This window comes from Erythrolamprus reginae, chromosome 5, assembly GCF_031021105.1.
Source record: "Erythrolamprus reginae isolate rEryReg1 chromosome 5, rEryReg1.hap1, whole genome shotgun sequence".
NCBI lineage: Eukaryota > Metazoa > Chordata > Lepidosauria > Squamata > Dipsadidae > Erythrolamprus > Erythrolamprus reginae.
In genome coordinates this window covers 39,237,673-39,255,805 of record NC_091954.1, presented here as the reverse complement: position 1 = coordinate 39,255,805, position 18,133 = coordinate 39,237,673, and the positions used below count along the sequence as shown (strand labels likewise).

Sequence of the window (18,133 nt, the reverse complement as noted above, 5' to 3'; positions counted from 1 at the left end):
GAAAACAAACAAACAATAATAGCAATCCAATTAATACATTTAAACACATATATGCTGTGGTGACTTAGTGGGGCAATTTTTGATTACCACTGCTTTAAAAAAGAAAGTTTGAACTGGAAATGGTTAATAGGCTTTTGGGTTTGAAAATTCAAGTGGTTAAATTTAATGCAACTGAAATAAAAATGAAGTAAATTTTTACCTTATCACACTAAATTAAAAAACACTTATCTGCATGCTAAGTTTATTTTGAACCACTTTACGGACAATTTTATAACGATAAAGGTTCTGATTCACTTTTTCTTTAAAGTTGATATATGTGGCATGTCAGACTCTTCAAGTAGAATGCTTTTCTCAGCAATTGGATATTTTCATCAATTCTTGATGTAATAAATCAGAGGTCTTCAAACTTGGCAACTTTAAGACTTATGGACTTCAACTTCCAAAATTCTCCAGCCTGCATAGCTGTCTGGAGAATTCTGGAACTTGAAGTCCACAAGAATTAAAGTTTGGGGACCAAGTTTGTAATAAATGTTGGAAAAAGTATATCAAAAAAGTGCGTCTCTGGCAGTGGGTGATTTAAAAAATATATACAGTGAACCCTCGATTATCGTGAGGGTTCCGTTCCAGGACCCCACGCGATGATCGATTTTTAGCGAAGTAGCGGTGCGGAGGTGAAAACACCATCTGCGCGTGCGCAGATGGTGTTTTTGCTTCCACTGCCACCCGCCCTTTGCCCGCCCACCCCGTTGCTCGCGCCTGGGGTGCGCGCGCGCTTGGGGACACCCCAGCTCCGCTTCCCAGCTGGGAGGCGGAGGTGGGGTGTCCCCAGGCGCGCGCGCTTTCCCCAGCAACGCGCGCGCGCGTGGGGACACCCTAGCTCCGCTTCCCAGCTGGGAGGCGGAGGTGGGGTGTCCCCAGGCGCGCGCGCTTTCCCCAGCAACGCGCGCGCGCGTGGGGACACCCTAGCTCCGCTTCCCAGCTGGGAGGCGGAGGTGGGGTGTCCCCAAGCGTGCGCGCTTTCCCCAGCAACGTGCGCGCGGTGGGGACACCCTAGCTCCGCTTCCCAGCTGGGAGGCGGAGGTGGGGTGTCCCCAAGCGCGTGCGCTTTCCCCAGCAACGTGCGCGCGGTGGGGACACCCTAGCTCCGCTTCCCAGCTGGGAGGCGGAGGTGGGGTGTCCCCAAGCGCGCGCGCTTTCCCCAGCAACGCGCGCGCGGTGGGGACACCCTAGCTCCGCTTCCCAGCTGGGAGGCGGAGGTGGGGTGTCCCCAGGCTCGCGCGCGCCGCCCGCCCGCCCACGCTGTTGCCGGCTCCGCTTCCCAGCTGGGAAGCGGAGCTGGGGTTTCTGCGCGCGTGCTGCCCGCCAGCCCACGCTGTTGCTCGCGCCGCCGCTGGGGTCTTACCGGGGCAAGAGGGGGAAGACCCAGGGAAGCCTCTGCCCGGCGGGGAAGCTCCACCATCTACGCATGCGTGGAAGGGCACGCATGCGCAGATGGTGGAGTTTACTTCCGGGTTGAAAACTAGCGATATAGCCCTTTCGCAATGCTCGAGGACGCGAAACTCGAGGGATCACTGTATATAGCAACTTGTAGGTGGAGAATTAGAAGCAATTTTATGTCTGAGGCTGCTATGGTCTAAACCAATATCCCTTAGCTTACTATGTACACTAAGATTTTAAAATAAGATGCCAGGGATATACTATAAATAATATTTTATATTTTATTTTATGCTATAAAATAAGATAAGCAGGCTATAAGAGTTATTATAAAGAGGTAGAAACAGAAGAATAAAATTGACAGTTTGGTTCAGTATTCAGGAATGATTTGAATGCTTTCTGATTGTATTAGGTGTTCATTTTGGAAATGTACAAATCTTGATGCACTTTTCAGCTTTCTTTGTTTTAATGTTCCCTTTTGTCTCAGAAACAACATAAATTTCCTTGATGCTCGATCGGTCAACTTTAATGTCACCCTCATGCTTCTATGCTCCTCTTTGCTTTATATCAAAATTATATTGCCAAACCTGCTGCCTGCCAACTTTGTAACTGTATCTTCAGACTTTTTAAAATGGCTTTCGCTTTGCAATTCTTAAATAAACCAATTCAAGTGTGACTGAGAAGTCTTTTTCTCTAACCTTAATTTTAACCTCATTGCCTTGCCTCTTTTTCATGCAGTTGCCATGGCTTTTGAACTGCAGTATAAAACTTTTGTATGCATTCTTCTCTTGCTTTGTTCTGATAATTTCAACCTCAGACTGTCATAGAAGTGAAAATCAAGTTACTGGTGGACAATATATAATTTTCACAGAATTACTGTTATCCTGATCCCTATTCTGATCCCTGTTCAGAAGCTGGACATAGTTTTCAGGAAAAAAATTCCTTTTATCTTTCATAAATAGGAAATTATTTCTTTTTCCTAAGAAAACTAAGATAAATCCAACTTTTGTCCAGAAAAAAATGTTCCCTGAAATATTGAATCTTTTGAACACAAAGTAGAGTGGATGTGCATGGAAAAATAAACTTATTTTCCTTTCTTTTCTACTATACATGAGCATTAGGCATTCAGAAATGTTGTTCTTAATATTTATAAATGAAATCAAACTCTTAGCAGTAAAACATTGGTTCCTGACTACTCACACTGTGGACGCCAGGAAAAAAAAACTTTACTTAAAAAAAGCCAACATTTTAGAAGTTTGGCAAATACATTACAAGTCTTCTCAGAGGCTGTACACTTTAATTTTTAAAATATTCTAATCAATTGAAGGGGGAGAGCTTGGGTCAGCTAGAAGAAAGGCCTATAACATGGGACTTTGGCTTATGAAATGGTCCTCAACACATTTGAGGATGAGGTGGTGGTACATTATACTGTAAAACTTAAGAACAGTTGCACTAGATCATGACTGAATTTGATATTGGTATTGATTTGGTCTTGGTACTAGAGAATTCTTGAATTTTGGGCAGGAGTTTTTCCTGCCTAAACATCATTTCCTATCGTGACCCATAAACAAAATTTATATTGTGAACCATAAACAAAGTTGTAAATATCAAAAATAACATAGAATATTTCATGCTCCTTCACTGGCTCCTTAAAGTCCTTCTTTTATCATTAATCGTTCTTCATTCAACTAAATGGTCTTTAAAATTTGACTGGACTCCCAAGTGTCTTGAATTTAATTCAATAATCTACTCATTGGAATGAATAGAAGAAAAATTCTGAAGGTTCATTTTTATTCAAGGAGCAAAGGAAATAAGCTTTAAAAGTGTGTGTGGGGGGAAACAGCCCTGTCCCCAAGAATGAGAGACTTGGAGAAGGATAGACATTTAATGAGAGGAGCCCTTGGGGACTGGGTGGTAAGTTATTTTGTAACCTATTCTGAAGAAATGGTAGACAGCAAAGAAATCAAAAATAGGAAGGAAGGCCAGGAGAGGAAGACCATAGGGAAAGGATTGTCTCCACTCCAGTACTTGAAGAACTGTCACAGAGTGGGGAGGATTGACTTATTCCCCAAAGAACCGGAGGGCAGGACAAGTAATGGGCGGAAGCTTGTTAACGAGAGATACAACCTAGAAGTAAAGAGAAAATTTTCTGACAGTGAGAACAATTAATGGAATAGCTTGTCTCCTGGAGTTGTGGGTGTTCCATCACTGGAAGTTTTCAAAAATAGACTGGACAGCCATTTGACAGCCAGAGGTGGGCTGCTGCCGGATGGCTAATTGCATGCAGTTCCGTGGTTCTGGAACGCAAGTATGGGATCGAGCGCAATTTTGCTTCCCGCACCTGTGCAGGATGCAAATTTCCACATGGGAATACACGTTTTGGCATGCTGGGAAGCAAAAAACCTTGCTGAAATGCACTCGCATCAACAACCCTGTGCGAGATGCGCTCAATCCCGTACTCACATTCCAGAGCTGTTCCGGCAGCAGCCCAACTCTGGGGACGGTAGAAGGTTTCCTATTTTGAGCAGGAGGTTGAAGTAGAAGATCTCTGAGGTCCCTTCCAGATCTATGATTCCTTGTTCTATGTTTTAGGTTCCCTTTCCTCTTTCTGTCCTTCTCCACCTACTTCAACCCAGGATTCTGGATGCTAGATTACTGGAGTCCTTGGACTCCAATTAATTCTGTGGAAGCCCAGCCCTGTTTGTAATAAAATCATGCTCCTCCTCAGCTTAATAGTAGTGAAGAGGAGGCCCCTGGCGTGTACCACCAAGACCAGGGTAGGTAAGCACAGAGGGCTTCCTCTATCTAACCAGGTTTCAGGCTAGCTATCTCAACCAGAAAAGGCAAGGACACTAGGAGACCATTTCATCTCAGAAAAAGCTACTTATGATTTAAACATAGCCAGGAGCCCTAGGGGAAGAGTTGTTTCGGTCTTCTCATATCATTCAACTACAATCCTAATCAATCAATTAATTAATCAATTAATTTCTCCTTTTTCCTTCTTGTGATGTTGTTGCTTTTCCTGGCCTTTGTTGTTCCTGATTGCAAGGTCCTTTTGTTTTGCATTGTGCTTGCTGCTGTTCTTATAGCAAAACTACACTGCTCAAAAAAATAAAGGGAACACTTAAAATACAGAATATAACTCCAAGTAAATCAAACTTCTGTGAAATCAAACTGTCCACTTAGGAAGCAACACTGATTGACAGTCAATTTCACATGCTGTTGTGCAAATGGAATAGTTGTGCAAATGAAATATTTTATGAGAAAATTTTATTCATTCAGATCTAGGATGTGTTATTTGAGGAGGAAGGAGTAAAGGATACATTATATTGCCTACCTTGAGTTATTTATAAAAATAATAAAGGCAGTCTAAATATTAGTGCTTTTAATAGGATTCTATGTCCTATTTCACTGGTAAATCAAGGTGGAAAAATGTAGCCCTCAAAATAACTTTTCTGTGCATTTCAGTCGCCTTATTCACATTTTTCTGGTTATAAAAGAACATGAAACTTTACAATTATATAATTGTAAAGTTTCATGTTCTAATTCTAATATTATAACTATATAATATTATATTGTAATTGTCTATTTATATATATCCTATCTCTCTGTGCTAAAAGAAGAAATAAAAGTTATTCTTTTGCACATTTATATCAAAGGCACTAAGGCATTACTGTGTGCATTTTCGGACAAAGTGAGAAAAATGCTAGTATTTTGAGAAGAGATATATCACCTATATCAGTGATGGCACATGGAGACATATCTGAGGCCACATGAGGCATTGCCCTATGTTAACTCCAGAGCACATGTGCATGCTGGCCAGCTGATTTTTCAGCCATTTTCGCTCTCCCCATGCTTCAGGAAAGCCTTATGAACCCCTTTTTGCCATCCCCGGGATTCAGGAAAGGCACCTGAAGCCTGGGGATGGCGAAAAACGATCTAATGGGCAAGCTTCCTGTTGGCTCATTGAGCCATTTTCACCACCCCCAGGCTTCAGGAGGCTTTCCTGAACCCTGGGGATGGCAAACAGGTTCATGAGGCTTTCCTGACCCTGGAGAGAGTGGAAAACAGCCCAAGAGACTTCACTGAGGCCTGGGGAGACTTCACTGACTCCAAGGGAGGGGGGGCAGAGGGGTTCTGCATGCACGGGGGGGGGAAGCCATGGCATTATAGGTGTGGGCACGCACGCAAACGCTATCCTGCACTCACACACTCTTTTGGCTTCTGAGCCAAAAAAGATTCACCATCATTGACCTACCGTGTTTCCCCGATATTAAGACCATGTCTTACTTTCTTTTTACCCCCAAAAGCCCCCCTATGTCTTACTATCGGGGTATGTCTTACATTGGAAAAAGTTTTGCATCTCTACTTTGGGTCGCGTGCTTATGCTTGTGTTTAAAGGGAAAGAACTTAGTATTGCTATCGGAATTCTCTCGACGGGGAAGGAGGCTGAACCGCAGATATAACGTTGGGAAGAAGGTGCAAGGAATCGCGTGGGGGGGGGGATAGCGGCGGTGGTTTGGATTAAGCGATCGTAATCCCCCAAAAGGATGAACTCCAGCCTCGGAAGGCCGATGGCTACGAAATTAAGGCTTTTCTTTGAGAGAGAGAGAGAGAGAGTGGGGGATAGTTGTCGTCGGAGCGCTAAAGACCAGGGCAGAGAAAGCGAGAGCTGCATGCGGGAGAAGCAGAGGAGGAATCAGGCAAGCCGAATGGGAATCCCTCCCCTGCCCTCCCTCGCTCCATTCCCCGCCAGCAACTCCTCCGCAAACCCACCTCTACATCCTCGCTCTGCAAGTGCCGAGACAGGCGGACCACATTGCAAAGGGCTGCCTCTCCTGCCGCCGCTGCTATTGCTAATGCCCGGGGCTGTAAGCAAAACCCGGACCGGACTCACACAGAACAGGCTCCCATTCGGCTTGCCTGATTCCTCCTCCGCTTCTCCCGCATGCAGCTCGCGCTTTCTCTGCCCTGGTCTTTAGCGCTCCGACGACGACTATCCCCCACTCTCTCTCTCTCGAGGGAAATCCTTTGTGCCTTGCGGCCGAGCTCTCCCACCTGCTCGGCGGGTCATCGGGCTCCCCCCCCCCCGCAATACCGTGTTTCCCCGAAAGTAAGACATATGTCTTACTTTCGGGGTATGGCTAATATTAGCCGACCCCCCTGAAACCCCCCATATGTCTTACAATCGGGGGGGTCTTACTATCGGGGAAACACGGTATATCATAAATGCAATAACTTACGTGCATAGATTATCATGCATATACTGTAATTTAAATTTAACACACATTGTAATGACTATGGTTTCAAAAGCACTTTCTGTTTCTCAACTGTCCTTAACATTTTGCTTTCAGTGTGTTTTTCTGAAACATCTCTTAATACAGTACGGTAAACCCTTGAAAGATTATGAACTTTGGGCTTTATGCCATGAATGTTTGCTCACTCTGGAGACATATACAGATTATCCAGGTATGACCTTTGCTATTTTTTTTCTTTAACTAATGTATTGTTTAAAAAAATATTTACAACATGCTTCAATTTTTTCAATGCTCTCAGTGTGGAATGAATTGATACTTTAGAGATGCATTTTTGCTTCCTATTGTACTTCGTAGTCAACCAGCTAATAAAAAGTGGCCAGGAAAGAATAAGGGACTATTTAATCCTTACAATTAAAAATGGATTGTAAAATAAACTTCTTATATTTTAATGTTGACTATAACTCGGATATTAATTATCACCTATGTAATGGAAACCTGTAGGAGCCTCAGTTATAGAATATTTCACACCTTCCTTTTCGTAGATTGATTTATCTTTAAGTCTTGAACAAAAATCTTAAACTGTGTGTAATGATACATGAACACAATAATTCATTACATTTCTATTTTATTATGGCTATAAAGTCATTGTCTCCATGCCACCAAATATTACAAAGGAATTATAAAGTAAAGGCACAGTTTGGGATGTTTTAACATAGCTATTTAATATTTTAAGGTGCTTATTTCTGTAATAATAACTCAGGTGAGCATCTGTGTGTTCATCTGGCAGGTAAAAATTCCACTATCACTACAGATTGTTAATAGGTCCTTCTATTTATTTCAGAATTCTGGGCTTGCATGAATATTCTTAATGCTGGTTTAGCACTTCATAAACTTATTTGCAGCTTTGGCATTTTGAAGAACTCTGCCTTTATGCTTGTTTGTTTGTTTGTTTTAAACCAAACTAATATAAGCTTGACAATTGTGTAAGGTAACATATTATATATTGAAATTCCCTGGGAATTTGGATAACCCAAGCAAGGTACTAGCCACTACGCAATCAACTGGCCCACCTGACGCTCGGGAGACAGGAGAGGAAGGGGCACCGATCTCTGGGGTGGCAGGGGGTCGGAATATCCCTGTGTTGCTGGGGAGAGGCAGTTATGGCGGGGGCCACAGAGTTAGCCGTTCCAGGGGAACGAGGGATCGTTGCTTAATAACGGTCCCTTGTTCTGGCTCTGTGAGCCCAATCTTGGGTACTGGTGGTGAGTGTAACTCTGGCCCTGGGCTCAGGTTGCTGCTGCTTAATGCCAGGTTGGTGGTAAATAAAGCTCTCCTCATCCTGGATTTGATCCTGGATGAGGAGGCCGACCTGGCATGTATTACTGAAACCTGGCTGGGCCCAGAGGGAGGTGTTCCTCTCTCTGAAATTTGCCCAGCCGGGTTTCAGATATGGCATCAACCTCGACCCCAGGGAAGGGGGGGGGAGGAGTGGCTATTATAGTCAGGGAGAGTCTTTGCCTGCGTAGACTCATTGCTCCGGAAATTGCGGGTTGCGAGTCTCTCTTGCTGAAGTTGGACTTAGGGGTTCAGGTGAGCTTATTTCTCACGTACCTGCCTCCCAGCTGCGTGTCAAAAGCCCTGCCTGTGCTACTCGAGGAGGTAGCCGGGTTGGCGGTGGAGTTCCCCGGACTCATTGTCCTGGGGGACTTCAACCTGCCGTCACTCGGCGAAACCTCTGGGTTGGCACAGGAGTTCATGGCCACCATGACAGCCATGGACCTGACTCAAGTAGTACAGGGTCCGACTCACGAGGGAGGGCACGCACCTGACATGGTATTCCTTTTCGAGCAACTGAGTAATGGTCTGAGACTAAGGGGCTTAGAAGCATTGCCCTTGTCATGGTCAGACCATTTTCTACTACGGCTCGACTTCCTGGCTCCAATCCTTCCCCGCAGTGAGGCGGAACCAATGAAGATGTTCCGCCCCAGACGCCTGATGGACCCAGAGGGCTTTCAGACGGCGCTTGGGGTTATTCCAGAGGCACTCGTCCACAGTTCGGCGGAGTCTCTCGCGGAGGCCTGGAACAGGGCTGCGGCGGAGGCTCTTGACCGGATTGCGCCTTTGCGACCTCTCCGTGGTGTTAGACCCCGTAGAGCCCCATGGTTCAACGAGGAGCTCCGGGAGTTGAAACGCCAAAAGAGACGTCTAGAGAAGCGATGGAGGAAGAGTAGGTCTGAATCTGATCGAACACTTGTAAGAGCTTTTATTAAGACTTACAAAGTGGCGCTCAAGGCGGCAAGATGCGCGTACCATGCCGCCTTGATTGCATCAGCGGAATCCCGCCCGGCCACTCTGTTTAGGGTGACCCGCTCCCTTCTCAACCAGGGGGGAGTTGGGGAGCCCTTGCAGAGTAGTGCCGAGGATTTTAACACGTTTTTCGCTGATAAAGTTGCTCAGATCCGGGCCGACCTCAACTCCAATTGTAAAACAGAGTCGACTGACAACGAGTCAGTCGAGGTGACTGGGGCACGTACTTGTCCACCTGTCTGGGAAGAGTTTGATCTGGTGACACCTGATGAAGTGGACAAGGCCATTGGAGCTGTGAGTTCCGCCACCTGTTTACTGGATCCGTGTCCCTCCTGGTTGGTTTCGGCCGGCAGGGATATGACATGGAGCTGGGCCCAGGAGATTACCAACGCTTCCTTGGGGAGGGGAGTTTTTCCAACACTCTATAAAGAAGCGCTCGTGCGCCCCCTCCTCAAGAAGCCCTCCCTGGACCCAGCCGCACTTAATAACTATCATCCAGTCTCCAACCTTCCCTTTATGGGGAAGGTTGTTGAGAAGGTGGTGGCACTCCAGCTCCAGCGGTCCTTGGAAGAGGCCAATTATCTAGGTCCCCAGCAGTCGGGTTTCAGGCCCGGTTACGGCACGGAAACCGCTTTGGTCGCGTTGATGGATGATCTCTGGCGGGCCCGGGACAGGGGCTTATCCTCTGTCCTGGTGCTCCTTGACCTCTCAGCGGCTTTCGATACCATCGACCATGGTATCCTTCTGCACCGGCTGGAGGGGTTGGGGGTGGGAGGCACTGTCCTCCAGTGGTTCTCCTCCTACCTCTCTGGCCGGTCGCAGTCGGTGTTAGTGGGGGGTCAGAGGTCGGCTCCTAGGTCTCTCCCTTGTGGGGTGCCTCAGGGGTCGGTCCTCCCCCCCCCCGCTATTTAACATCTACATGAAACCGCTGGGCGAGATCATCCAAGGACATGGGGTGAGGTATCATCAATATGCTGATGATACCCAGCTCTACATCTCCACCCCATGCCCAGTCAACGAAGCGGTGGAAGTGATGTGCCGGTGCCTGGAGGCTGTTGGGGCCTGGATGGGTGTCAACAGACTCAAACTCAACCCGGATAAGACGGAGTGGCTGTGGGTTTTGCCTCCCAAGGACAATCCCACCTGTCCGTCCATTACCCTGGGGGGGGAATTATTGACCCCCTCAGAGAGGGTCCGCAACTTGGGCGTCCTCCTCGATCCACAGCTCACATTAGAAAACCATCTCTCAGCTGTGGCGAGGGGGGCGTTTGCCCAGGTTCGCCTGGTGCACCAGTTGCGGCCCTATCTGGACCGGGACTCATTGCTCACAGTCACTCATGCCCTCATCACCTCGAGGTTCGACTACTGTTATGCTCTCTACATGGGGCTAGCTTTGAAAAGTGTTCGGAAACTTCAGATCGTGCAGAATGCAGCTGCGGAGCAGTCATGGGCTTACCTAGGTATGCCCATATTTCACCATCACTCCGCAGTCTGCATTGGCTGCCGATCAGTTTCCGGTCACAATTCAAAGTGTTGGTTATGACCTTTAAAGCCCTTCATGGCATTGGACCAGAATATCTCCGAGACTGCCTCCTGCCGCACGAATCCCAGCGACTGATTAGGTCCCACAGAGTGGGCCTTCTCCGGGTCCCGTCAACTAAACAATGTCAGTTGGCGGGCCTCAGGGGAAGAGCCTTCTCTGTGGCGGCACCGGCCCTCTGGAACCAGCTCCCCCCGGAGATTAGAACTGCCCCTACTCTTCCTGCCTTCCGTAAACTCCTTAAAACCCACCTTTGCCGTCAGGCATGGGGGAACTGAAACATCTCCCCCTGGGCATGTTTAATTTATACATGGTATGCTTGTGTGCGTGCCTGTTAGTATATGGGGTTTTTTAAATCTTCAAATATTTTAAATTTAGTCGGATTATTTATGATTTGTTCCACTTGTTATGAGCCGCCCCGAGTCTTCGGAGAGGGGCGGCATACAAATCCAAATAATAAATAAATAAATAAACAAACAAACAAACAAACAAACAAACTACAGTATATCCAATCAGAAGGTCCTACAATGCACCAACATGCCAATTTTGTGGATCAAAATTTCCCTACTCCTTAGGTTTACCTCAAGGGCTGAGAGATTTGGGTCATCTTACTTTAACTCCCACGTAAACTCAGGATTACAGGAAAATCCTCTAGGCATTAAATAGAGCAGTGTTTCTCAGCAACTTCGAGATGTGTGGACTTCACTGCCAGAATCTCACAGCCAGCAAAATGTATGAAGAGCACTCTTATCTCTTAGAGGCTGCATACGCTTCTAATGGACCTATGGTTGGGTAACAGTCTACTTTAGTCTGTCAGAATTCAACATTTCATAATTTAATTATTCTGTTTTATAACAAAATAATCAAAATAGATGTCAGTGATATTATAAGCCCTGTTAATATTGTTAATGTTATTGTCTATTTCCCAGCATATTTATGTTTGGATTCTGTAGTAATCAACCATGATGGAAGGATTTCTTTTGTTTCATATGGAATTGAAGGTAAATACTTGTTGTTGTGGTTAACATTTTTAAGTTTCATTTAATTTTGTTTAAAAAATTAAAATTGCTATTGCATTTTGTTTTACTTTTAGAATCATTGGATAGGTTTTACCTGCCTCCTGAGGCAGCAGAAGAGAGTTTTGTTACGGAAAAGGTATTAAAATATATGATCTTTGCATTATATCCTAATGAAGATCCATCTTTAAAATGGGCTATACTCCAAGACAAATTCTATCCAGATTTGTACTATATGTACATAGTTTCTTTATATTTCAGGATGCTGCAACTTATCTGCTTTTAGTATCCTTTTTGAAAAGTGGAGGTTTTGCCTAACACATCAAAGATAAAGTGCATGCTGGTATATATGTCTTTGATATTTACTGATAACTTATAAGATTGGTGGTCTTATTTTGCATTCAACTCCCACATATACAGAGAAGAAAAATATACAATAGTACCTCTACTTAACAACGCCTCTACTTAAGAACATTTCTAGATAAGAACCGGGTGTTCAAGATTTTTTTGTCTTTTCTTAAGAACCATTTTCTACTTAAGAACCCGAACCCGGAAGATATTCCCAGGAAATTTGCAAGCGGCACAAAGGCCCGGCCAGTTTCCTGCCATTCGCTCTTTATTCCTGGCCCTCTTGGGTTTTTCTGGGCTGCCAGAGGAGCCTTTCAGTGGCGCTTAAGGAGTCTTTGGCAGCCCAGAGCGAACGAAGCATTTTCCTTTCTCTGGGTGCTTGCACAGGGAATAAACCTCTGCCAGCACCCAGAAAAAAGAAACGCTCCCTCTCCAGCTGAGGAGTCACCACAGCAAAGAAAGGCGCCAGCTACAAAGTGAACGAGCAAGAGGAGAGGGGAGCCCTTCAGCATGGGAAGGAAGAGGCAGCAGGAAGCAGCAGCAGCAGCGAGTGTAGGGGAAGCAGTGTATGGGAAACAGCGTATGGGAGGCAGCCTCACGCCGGGTGTATTAGAGGCGCGGGTTCCTCCTCGCCGCCCCAGAGTCCCTCTTTTTTTTTAAGCCTTAAAGTTTTGGATTTTTTTGATTCCCCTCACTTCACCTTCTTCCTTCGGCAGCGACTGTCCTCCTCCTCTTCTTCCTCCTCCTCCTCCTACCCAAATTCGGAGCTTTTATTTCTTTCCTAATGGGTTTGCATGTATTGCTTTTACATTGATTCCTATGGGAAAAATTAATTCCTCTTAAGAACGTTTCTACTTAAGAACCTGGTCACAGAACAAATTAAGTTCTTAAATAGAGGTACCACTGTAGTTGCAAATAATAAAGTTCACTAAAACAAGAAATAATTAAAGTTTAAAAATCTGTGAAAAGTGAATATGAAGAAGGCTGATAATGATCTGTGAAGGAGTGGAATGGAGAAAACATTAATAAGTTGATCATAAATTATGTGGGAATGTTAAACAATATAGCTACAGAGAGACATTTAAAGAATGTTAAGAGTGAGCTAAATGTCCAGAGATGTGTCTCAGGAATTGGAACATTAACTTAAAGTAAACAGTGAAGACAATGACTTTGTCAGAGATAGGCCAGATCCCGTTCCCAAAGTGACCAGGAGAAAATCATGGCTTAAATCCAAAACAAGCAATGCCTAAGTGGCTGAGACAGATACCTCCCTAATTCATGTGGGTGTAAGGAGGAGGAGGAGATACAGAACAATCACAAGCTCATGATTCTGTGTAGCCACTCTCAATACAAAAGTCTTATTTTACCTGTGGAATTGATTTGTGGACTATTTGGGAATGCAGATATTAACATGATTTGATCTTTATCCCGTTTTTGCCAAATTTTTTGGGAGTTGATATAGACAGAATTGTTCAGTTGCATTGGACGCGAAATGAACACTCGGACACTGAGCTGAGTAAAAGGGGTCACTTTATTAACATATTTACAGAAAGACCTGCAGAGGTTGCTAAATGGGGCGGAATTTCCTCACAAAACATACTTGGGCAACTAATAGGCGTAACTCCTTGCCCGGTCAGGGCGAGGCATGAACAACCTACACCCCTCCGTATAAGCCACTCCCCAAGTGTGTGGGAGGGCTCACCCCCGTAACCCAGAACTGGAAATGACATAGGCAACATGAGTTGTGGAAAGGGGCAGCCAGTCATCTTCCAAAAGATGCCCAAGGGAGAGAACACAGTTGCTACTAATACCCTTTTCTGCCCCGTTTCTGCCATACAGTGACCAAGATTAAGCAACGGATTGTAGGAACAAGAGTCTATTTCTAAAACAGATGCACCCCTAACCAAATTCCCTCCCACTCATCAGGATGGAGAATATTGACTAAATTGTGTTGTGATTGCAAAAAATTCCTACTTGGCCCCCAAAATAGGTGACCATTAAAAACACCCTGAATTGAGCAGAGGGCGGGTGGGTGTCTGCAGGGAAGGCAGGCAAGCTGGAAAGGACGGCATGAGAGGCGAGCCGGCTCTGAAATACCGGAAGTATTGCTGGGTGCTCTCGCGCTATAGTGCAAAAATGCCAGCCAAGGGAGAAGCCCCGAGTTAATCTGCACCTCTGCAACTATCGGGCAGGTGTTTAAGTGCCTGGCCTCTCAAATGTCTTTAGATCAATCATTGGATATCAAACATCCATATATTCCTCCAGTAATTGGAGAGCTTATCAAGTATTGATAAGGCTGAGCTTCGTGTAAGAAGCTTCCTTAATATCAAGCCCTGAAAGGCAAGAGTGCACATTTTCAACTTTATTCCATATTACAGTCGCTGAGTGATCTATTTGGAGATCAACTCATTAATAGATGTTTGTGACTTGCTTTGGGGATGAGGGAAAGTCCATTGTTACATTTACTTGTGCCAGCCTAAGATATCCCTAGAATAGGCTTATTTACTTGATCTGAACCCAAATGTGTTCTCAAAAGGCCACTGGACTTTGTTTTTCCTTGAAGACATTTCTCTTCTCACCTAAGAAGAGTCTTTAGTTCTGACATGATTCTTGGATGAGAAGCAAAATAGCTTCAAGGAAAGACAAAGACACCTTTTGAAAAAGCATCTTTGGGACAGCCATGACGTGGATGACTGAGAACCTCCATAGACACTTGATCTGAAGCTTGTAGTTCATCTGCTGGACAATTATAGTTTTAACAAACACCCCAGTTTCATGTTGATTTGGATGTCCCACCATGTGCATTCAAGAACAAGGAGAAAATAAAGTGGCTAAGATGCCTTTTCACGGTGCCATTTCCCACAGGCTTGTATTTACTATATGGCTGCAATTTTGTGGAAAGCAGCAAGAAGCAATTTTCCACCTGATCACAAATTGGTGTTGCCAGGGAAACTGAAAAATTTTCTACTGAGTATGGCAAGAAGCAATCCAGAAGACCGCCCTTCTTTAGCAGATGCAATTAAGGTAAATTAAATTCAGCAGTTTAATTTTCATTTTTATTTCCATAAACCAGTTTAAGTAGCAAATAAAAATTTCTATTGGGTTATAATCCATCCAATTTGCGTGGTTGCCCTAGTGGCTGTTTGCAACACACCTTCATGGGATTTTATTAATTTTGAGCAATTTTGACTTAATTGTTAATAAAGTTTCTCCATTAATTCAAATTATTTTGAAAATGCCTAGTTTTTTTAACACATACATCCTCTCTCTTAGTGTCTGTAATTCACATGAAATTTCATATTTCTAGATTTGTCATAGTTATCTGCTTGAACAAAATATCAGCAGCAGGATGATTCTAGAAGTTTTGGCAAAAGTGGCGTTTCAGGTATGTATTTTTGGTGTGGTGTGCCTGTGTCTACATTTTATTCCAGTAAAGTTCAGTCTATTCAGACTAAAATTAACCTTGCTTCATACATTCTTTTAATTTCATTTTGGTTCAGTACCACGGTTTAATAATTCATAAATAAAACACAGAATAATTAAACTGTTTTCAAGACTTATTTTAAAAAGTTGTCTTATGGAGTAGACCATAATTATAGAAACCATTCATATTTCCACTATGTTATCTTAGCAATGATTCCAAATTACAGCCTGCACATGTTCTAAAATAGCTAAACTCTATTTGGAGTTTAGAGTACAGCTCAGTAATGACCATTTCTCCAACAGGTATAATATTATAATTATAATAAAGTGTCATAAATTAACATCCCAGCTTCAGGTCATATGTTAGATTTGAAGGTGATTTGACCATTGAACTGAATTGAATCAGATATTTGAATTGACTTGAAAAAAATCAGTGGATTTCTGTGTGTGCAGATATATATATATATTATTCAAAGTTATTCTGTAACTTTGATAGATATATTAAACTTTTTAAACTGTGCATTATCACACTGTGCATTCAGATCATATTGAGTGTTCCAATCAAATCACAAACTAGATCTTGACTGCTTTGCATGTTCATAATAAATTCAGCCTTTCCTTATCATTCTTGCTCTTATGCTATTCTAGGTCAATGAATGAATAAATATGTACAGTATCTTGTGAGGCAGGTTATATATTCTAAACATTTTTTAATCTGGCTTTTCTCAGAGAGTCCAAAGCAGTATATGAGGTGTGTCCCTTAATTTCATTTCTTCTTTAAAAACTCTTTGGGAGAGAGAATGGGTGGAAAATTTGAGAACCATACTTAAAGCATGCCAACATTTTAATCATTAGCAGATATACTCAGAGCATATATTTGGAATTCAATAACTTCAGGTGTCTCCAATGGCAAAGAATAGAATTCATTACAATCAGAAAGGCACCTAAGGCTCTGTCTTATTCAAGTAATCTTTAAGAAAGTGACTAATGCCGGGGTATCTAATTTTGATAACTTAAAAGACTTGTGGATTTCAGCTCCTAAAATTTCCCAGAAGGTAGGGGAATTCTGGGAGTTTGAGGTTCACAAGACTTAAAGTTGTCAAGGTTGAATACCTTTGCTCCAAATGGCTTGTATCTTTCCTGTTAAAATTACATCCTTCATAAAGAGCCAGGGTGGCTCAGTGGTTAGAGTGCAACACTGCAGGCTACTGCAGCTAACTGCTAGCTATAGTTCAGCAGTTCAAATCTCACCACCAGCTCAAGCTTGACTCAGCCTTCCATTCTCCCGAGGTGGCTAAAATGAGGACCCAGATCAGTGATGGCGAACCTTTTTTTCCTCGGGTGCTGAAAGAGTGTGTGCGCGTGCTTTCGTTATCATTATCATTATCATTATTAATTAGATTTGTATGCCGCCCCTCTCCAAGGACTCAAGCGCAAATGCCCATATCCATAATTCAATGCCTAGGGAGGGCGAAAAAAGCTTCCCCCACCCCACTGGAGTCTGTAAATGGCCTGTTTCCCAAGTAGACTTGTGTTTCGCCCTCCCCAGGCTCCAAAGACTTCCCTGGAGCCAGGGGAGGGTAAAAACACCCTCCCCCATCCCCCCAGAGGGTCTCTGGAAGCCAAAAACGCCCTCCCAGAGCCTCTGTGTGAGCCCAAAAACAGCTGGACGGCACACACATGTATGTTGGAGCTGAACTAGGGCAATGGCTCACGTGCCAGCAGATATGTCTCCGCGTGCCACTTGTGGCACCTTTGCCATAGGTTCGCCCTCACTGACCCAAATTGTTGTGGGCAATATGCCGATTCTGTAAACTCCTTAGAAAGTGCTGTAAAAGCACTATGAAGCGGTATGTAAGTCTAAATGCTAATGCTATTGCTATGCTAAATGGCAAGATTGTGATGTGAGAGGAGAGACTTGATGAACAAGTCCCACCCTCCCTCCCTCTATTTTGCTGTTGCTATGGCACCAGAATTGGAGTATGAGAGAATATGAATTTATAGCTATATAGATATTCCTTCCGCCCTTCCTTCAATAGTTGTATGGTGACCTTGGATCTTTTCAAAGGCCATTTTAACTGCCAATTGATTCAAGCACCAGAAAATAAGTATTCTAGTAACCTAACATTTCTTGTTCCTATAACCTGATTTTTCTTTTGGTCTGCTTTGGGGAAAACTACCGTAACTTAACTTCTTTTTATATATATATCTATATTATGCATTGGGATTTTTGAGGTGAAAGAGGTCAAAAGCAGCCTATACAAAATCTAGATAATGATACAGAGGAGCTTCTACTATCATTCACAATAGGAAAACCTTTCTAAATAGCCTACATTTAGAACTGGCATTTAGCTCCAGGACTTCCTTCTATCTTTTATTCTTCTGACTTCCTTGAAATTGGAAGTATAAAGAATTTAGGCCCTTAGGCAGAGAAGAGGAAACATTTCTATTTCTCTTGGTCTTGGGGGGTACCAGCGATTGTGTGCCTGGATGCTGAAAACAATATTTCTAAGACTTTTCTCATCCTTCATTATTCTGCTGATAGGACTTCAGAGGAGAGGATTCTTTTAATGTTAGCTGGCCTTTTCAAAATGAAAGTTGTTCAGGAAATGCTAACTTAGGTGAGTATTTTATACTAAACACCTTGCTGTTCCTGATTCCTTTTTAGTAAGAAAAATCTAAGTAATGTACTTAGATTAGAGACTTGTTAGACATGTTAGAGACATGTTAGAGACTTTTTTTTGGAGGGGGTGGTGGACTGTTCACTTTTCTTTAAACAGCGTGCATCTTTCTCTTTGTTAATTCTG

At 43.7% G+C, this 18,133-nt stretch overlaps 1 protein-coding gene across 2 annotated transcripts in view; it reads left to right on the top strand.

Annotated features, from left to right (window-relative positions):
* The window catches only part of KNDC1 (kinase non-catalytic C-lobe domain containing 1), a 101,734-nt gene that overhangs the window by 43,088 nt on the left and 40,513 nt on the right, over positions 1-18,133 (top strand). Inside the window, exons 7-12 of one of the 2 annotated variants that reach the window (XM_070752431.1) lie at positions 6,789-6,903; positions 11,469-11,540; positions 11,633-11,694; positions 14,769-14,927; positions 15,211-15,288; positions 17,872-17,947. In XM_070752431.1, the coding sequence (XP_070608532.1) occupies positions 6,789-6,903; positions 11,469-11,540; positions 11,633-11,694; positions 14,769-14,927; positions 15,211-15,288; positions 17,872-17,947 (562 nt within the window). The remainder of the gene's footprint in view (positions 1-6,788; positions 6,904-11,468; positions 11,541-11,632; positions 11,695-14,768; positions 14,928-15,210; positions 15,289-17,871; positions 17,948-18,133) is intronic. The other variant, XM_070752432.1, reaches the window with a different exon arrangement.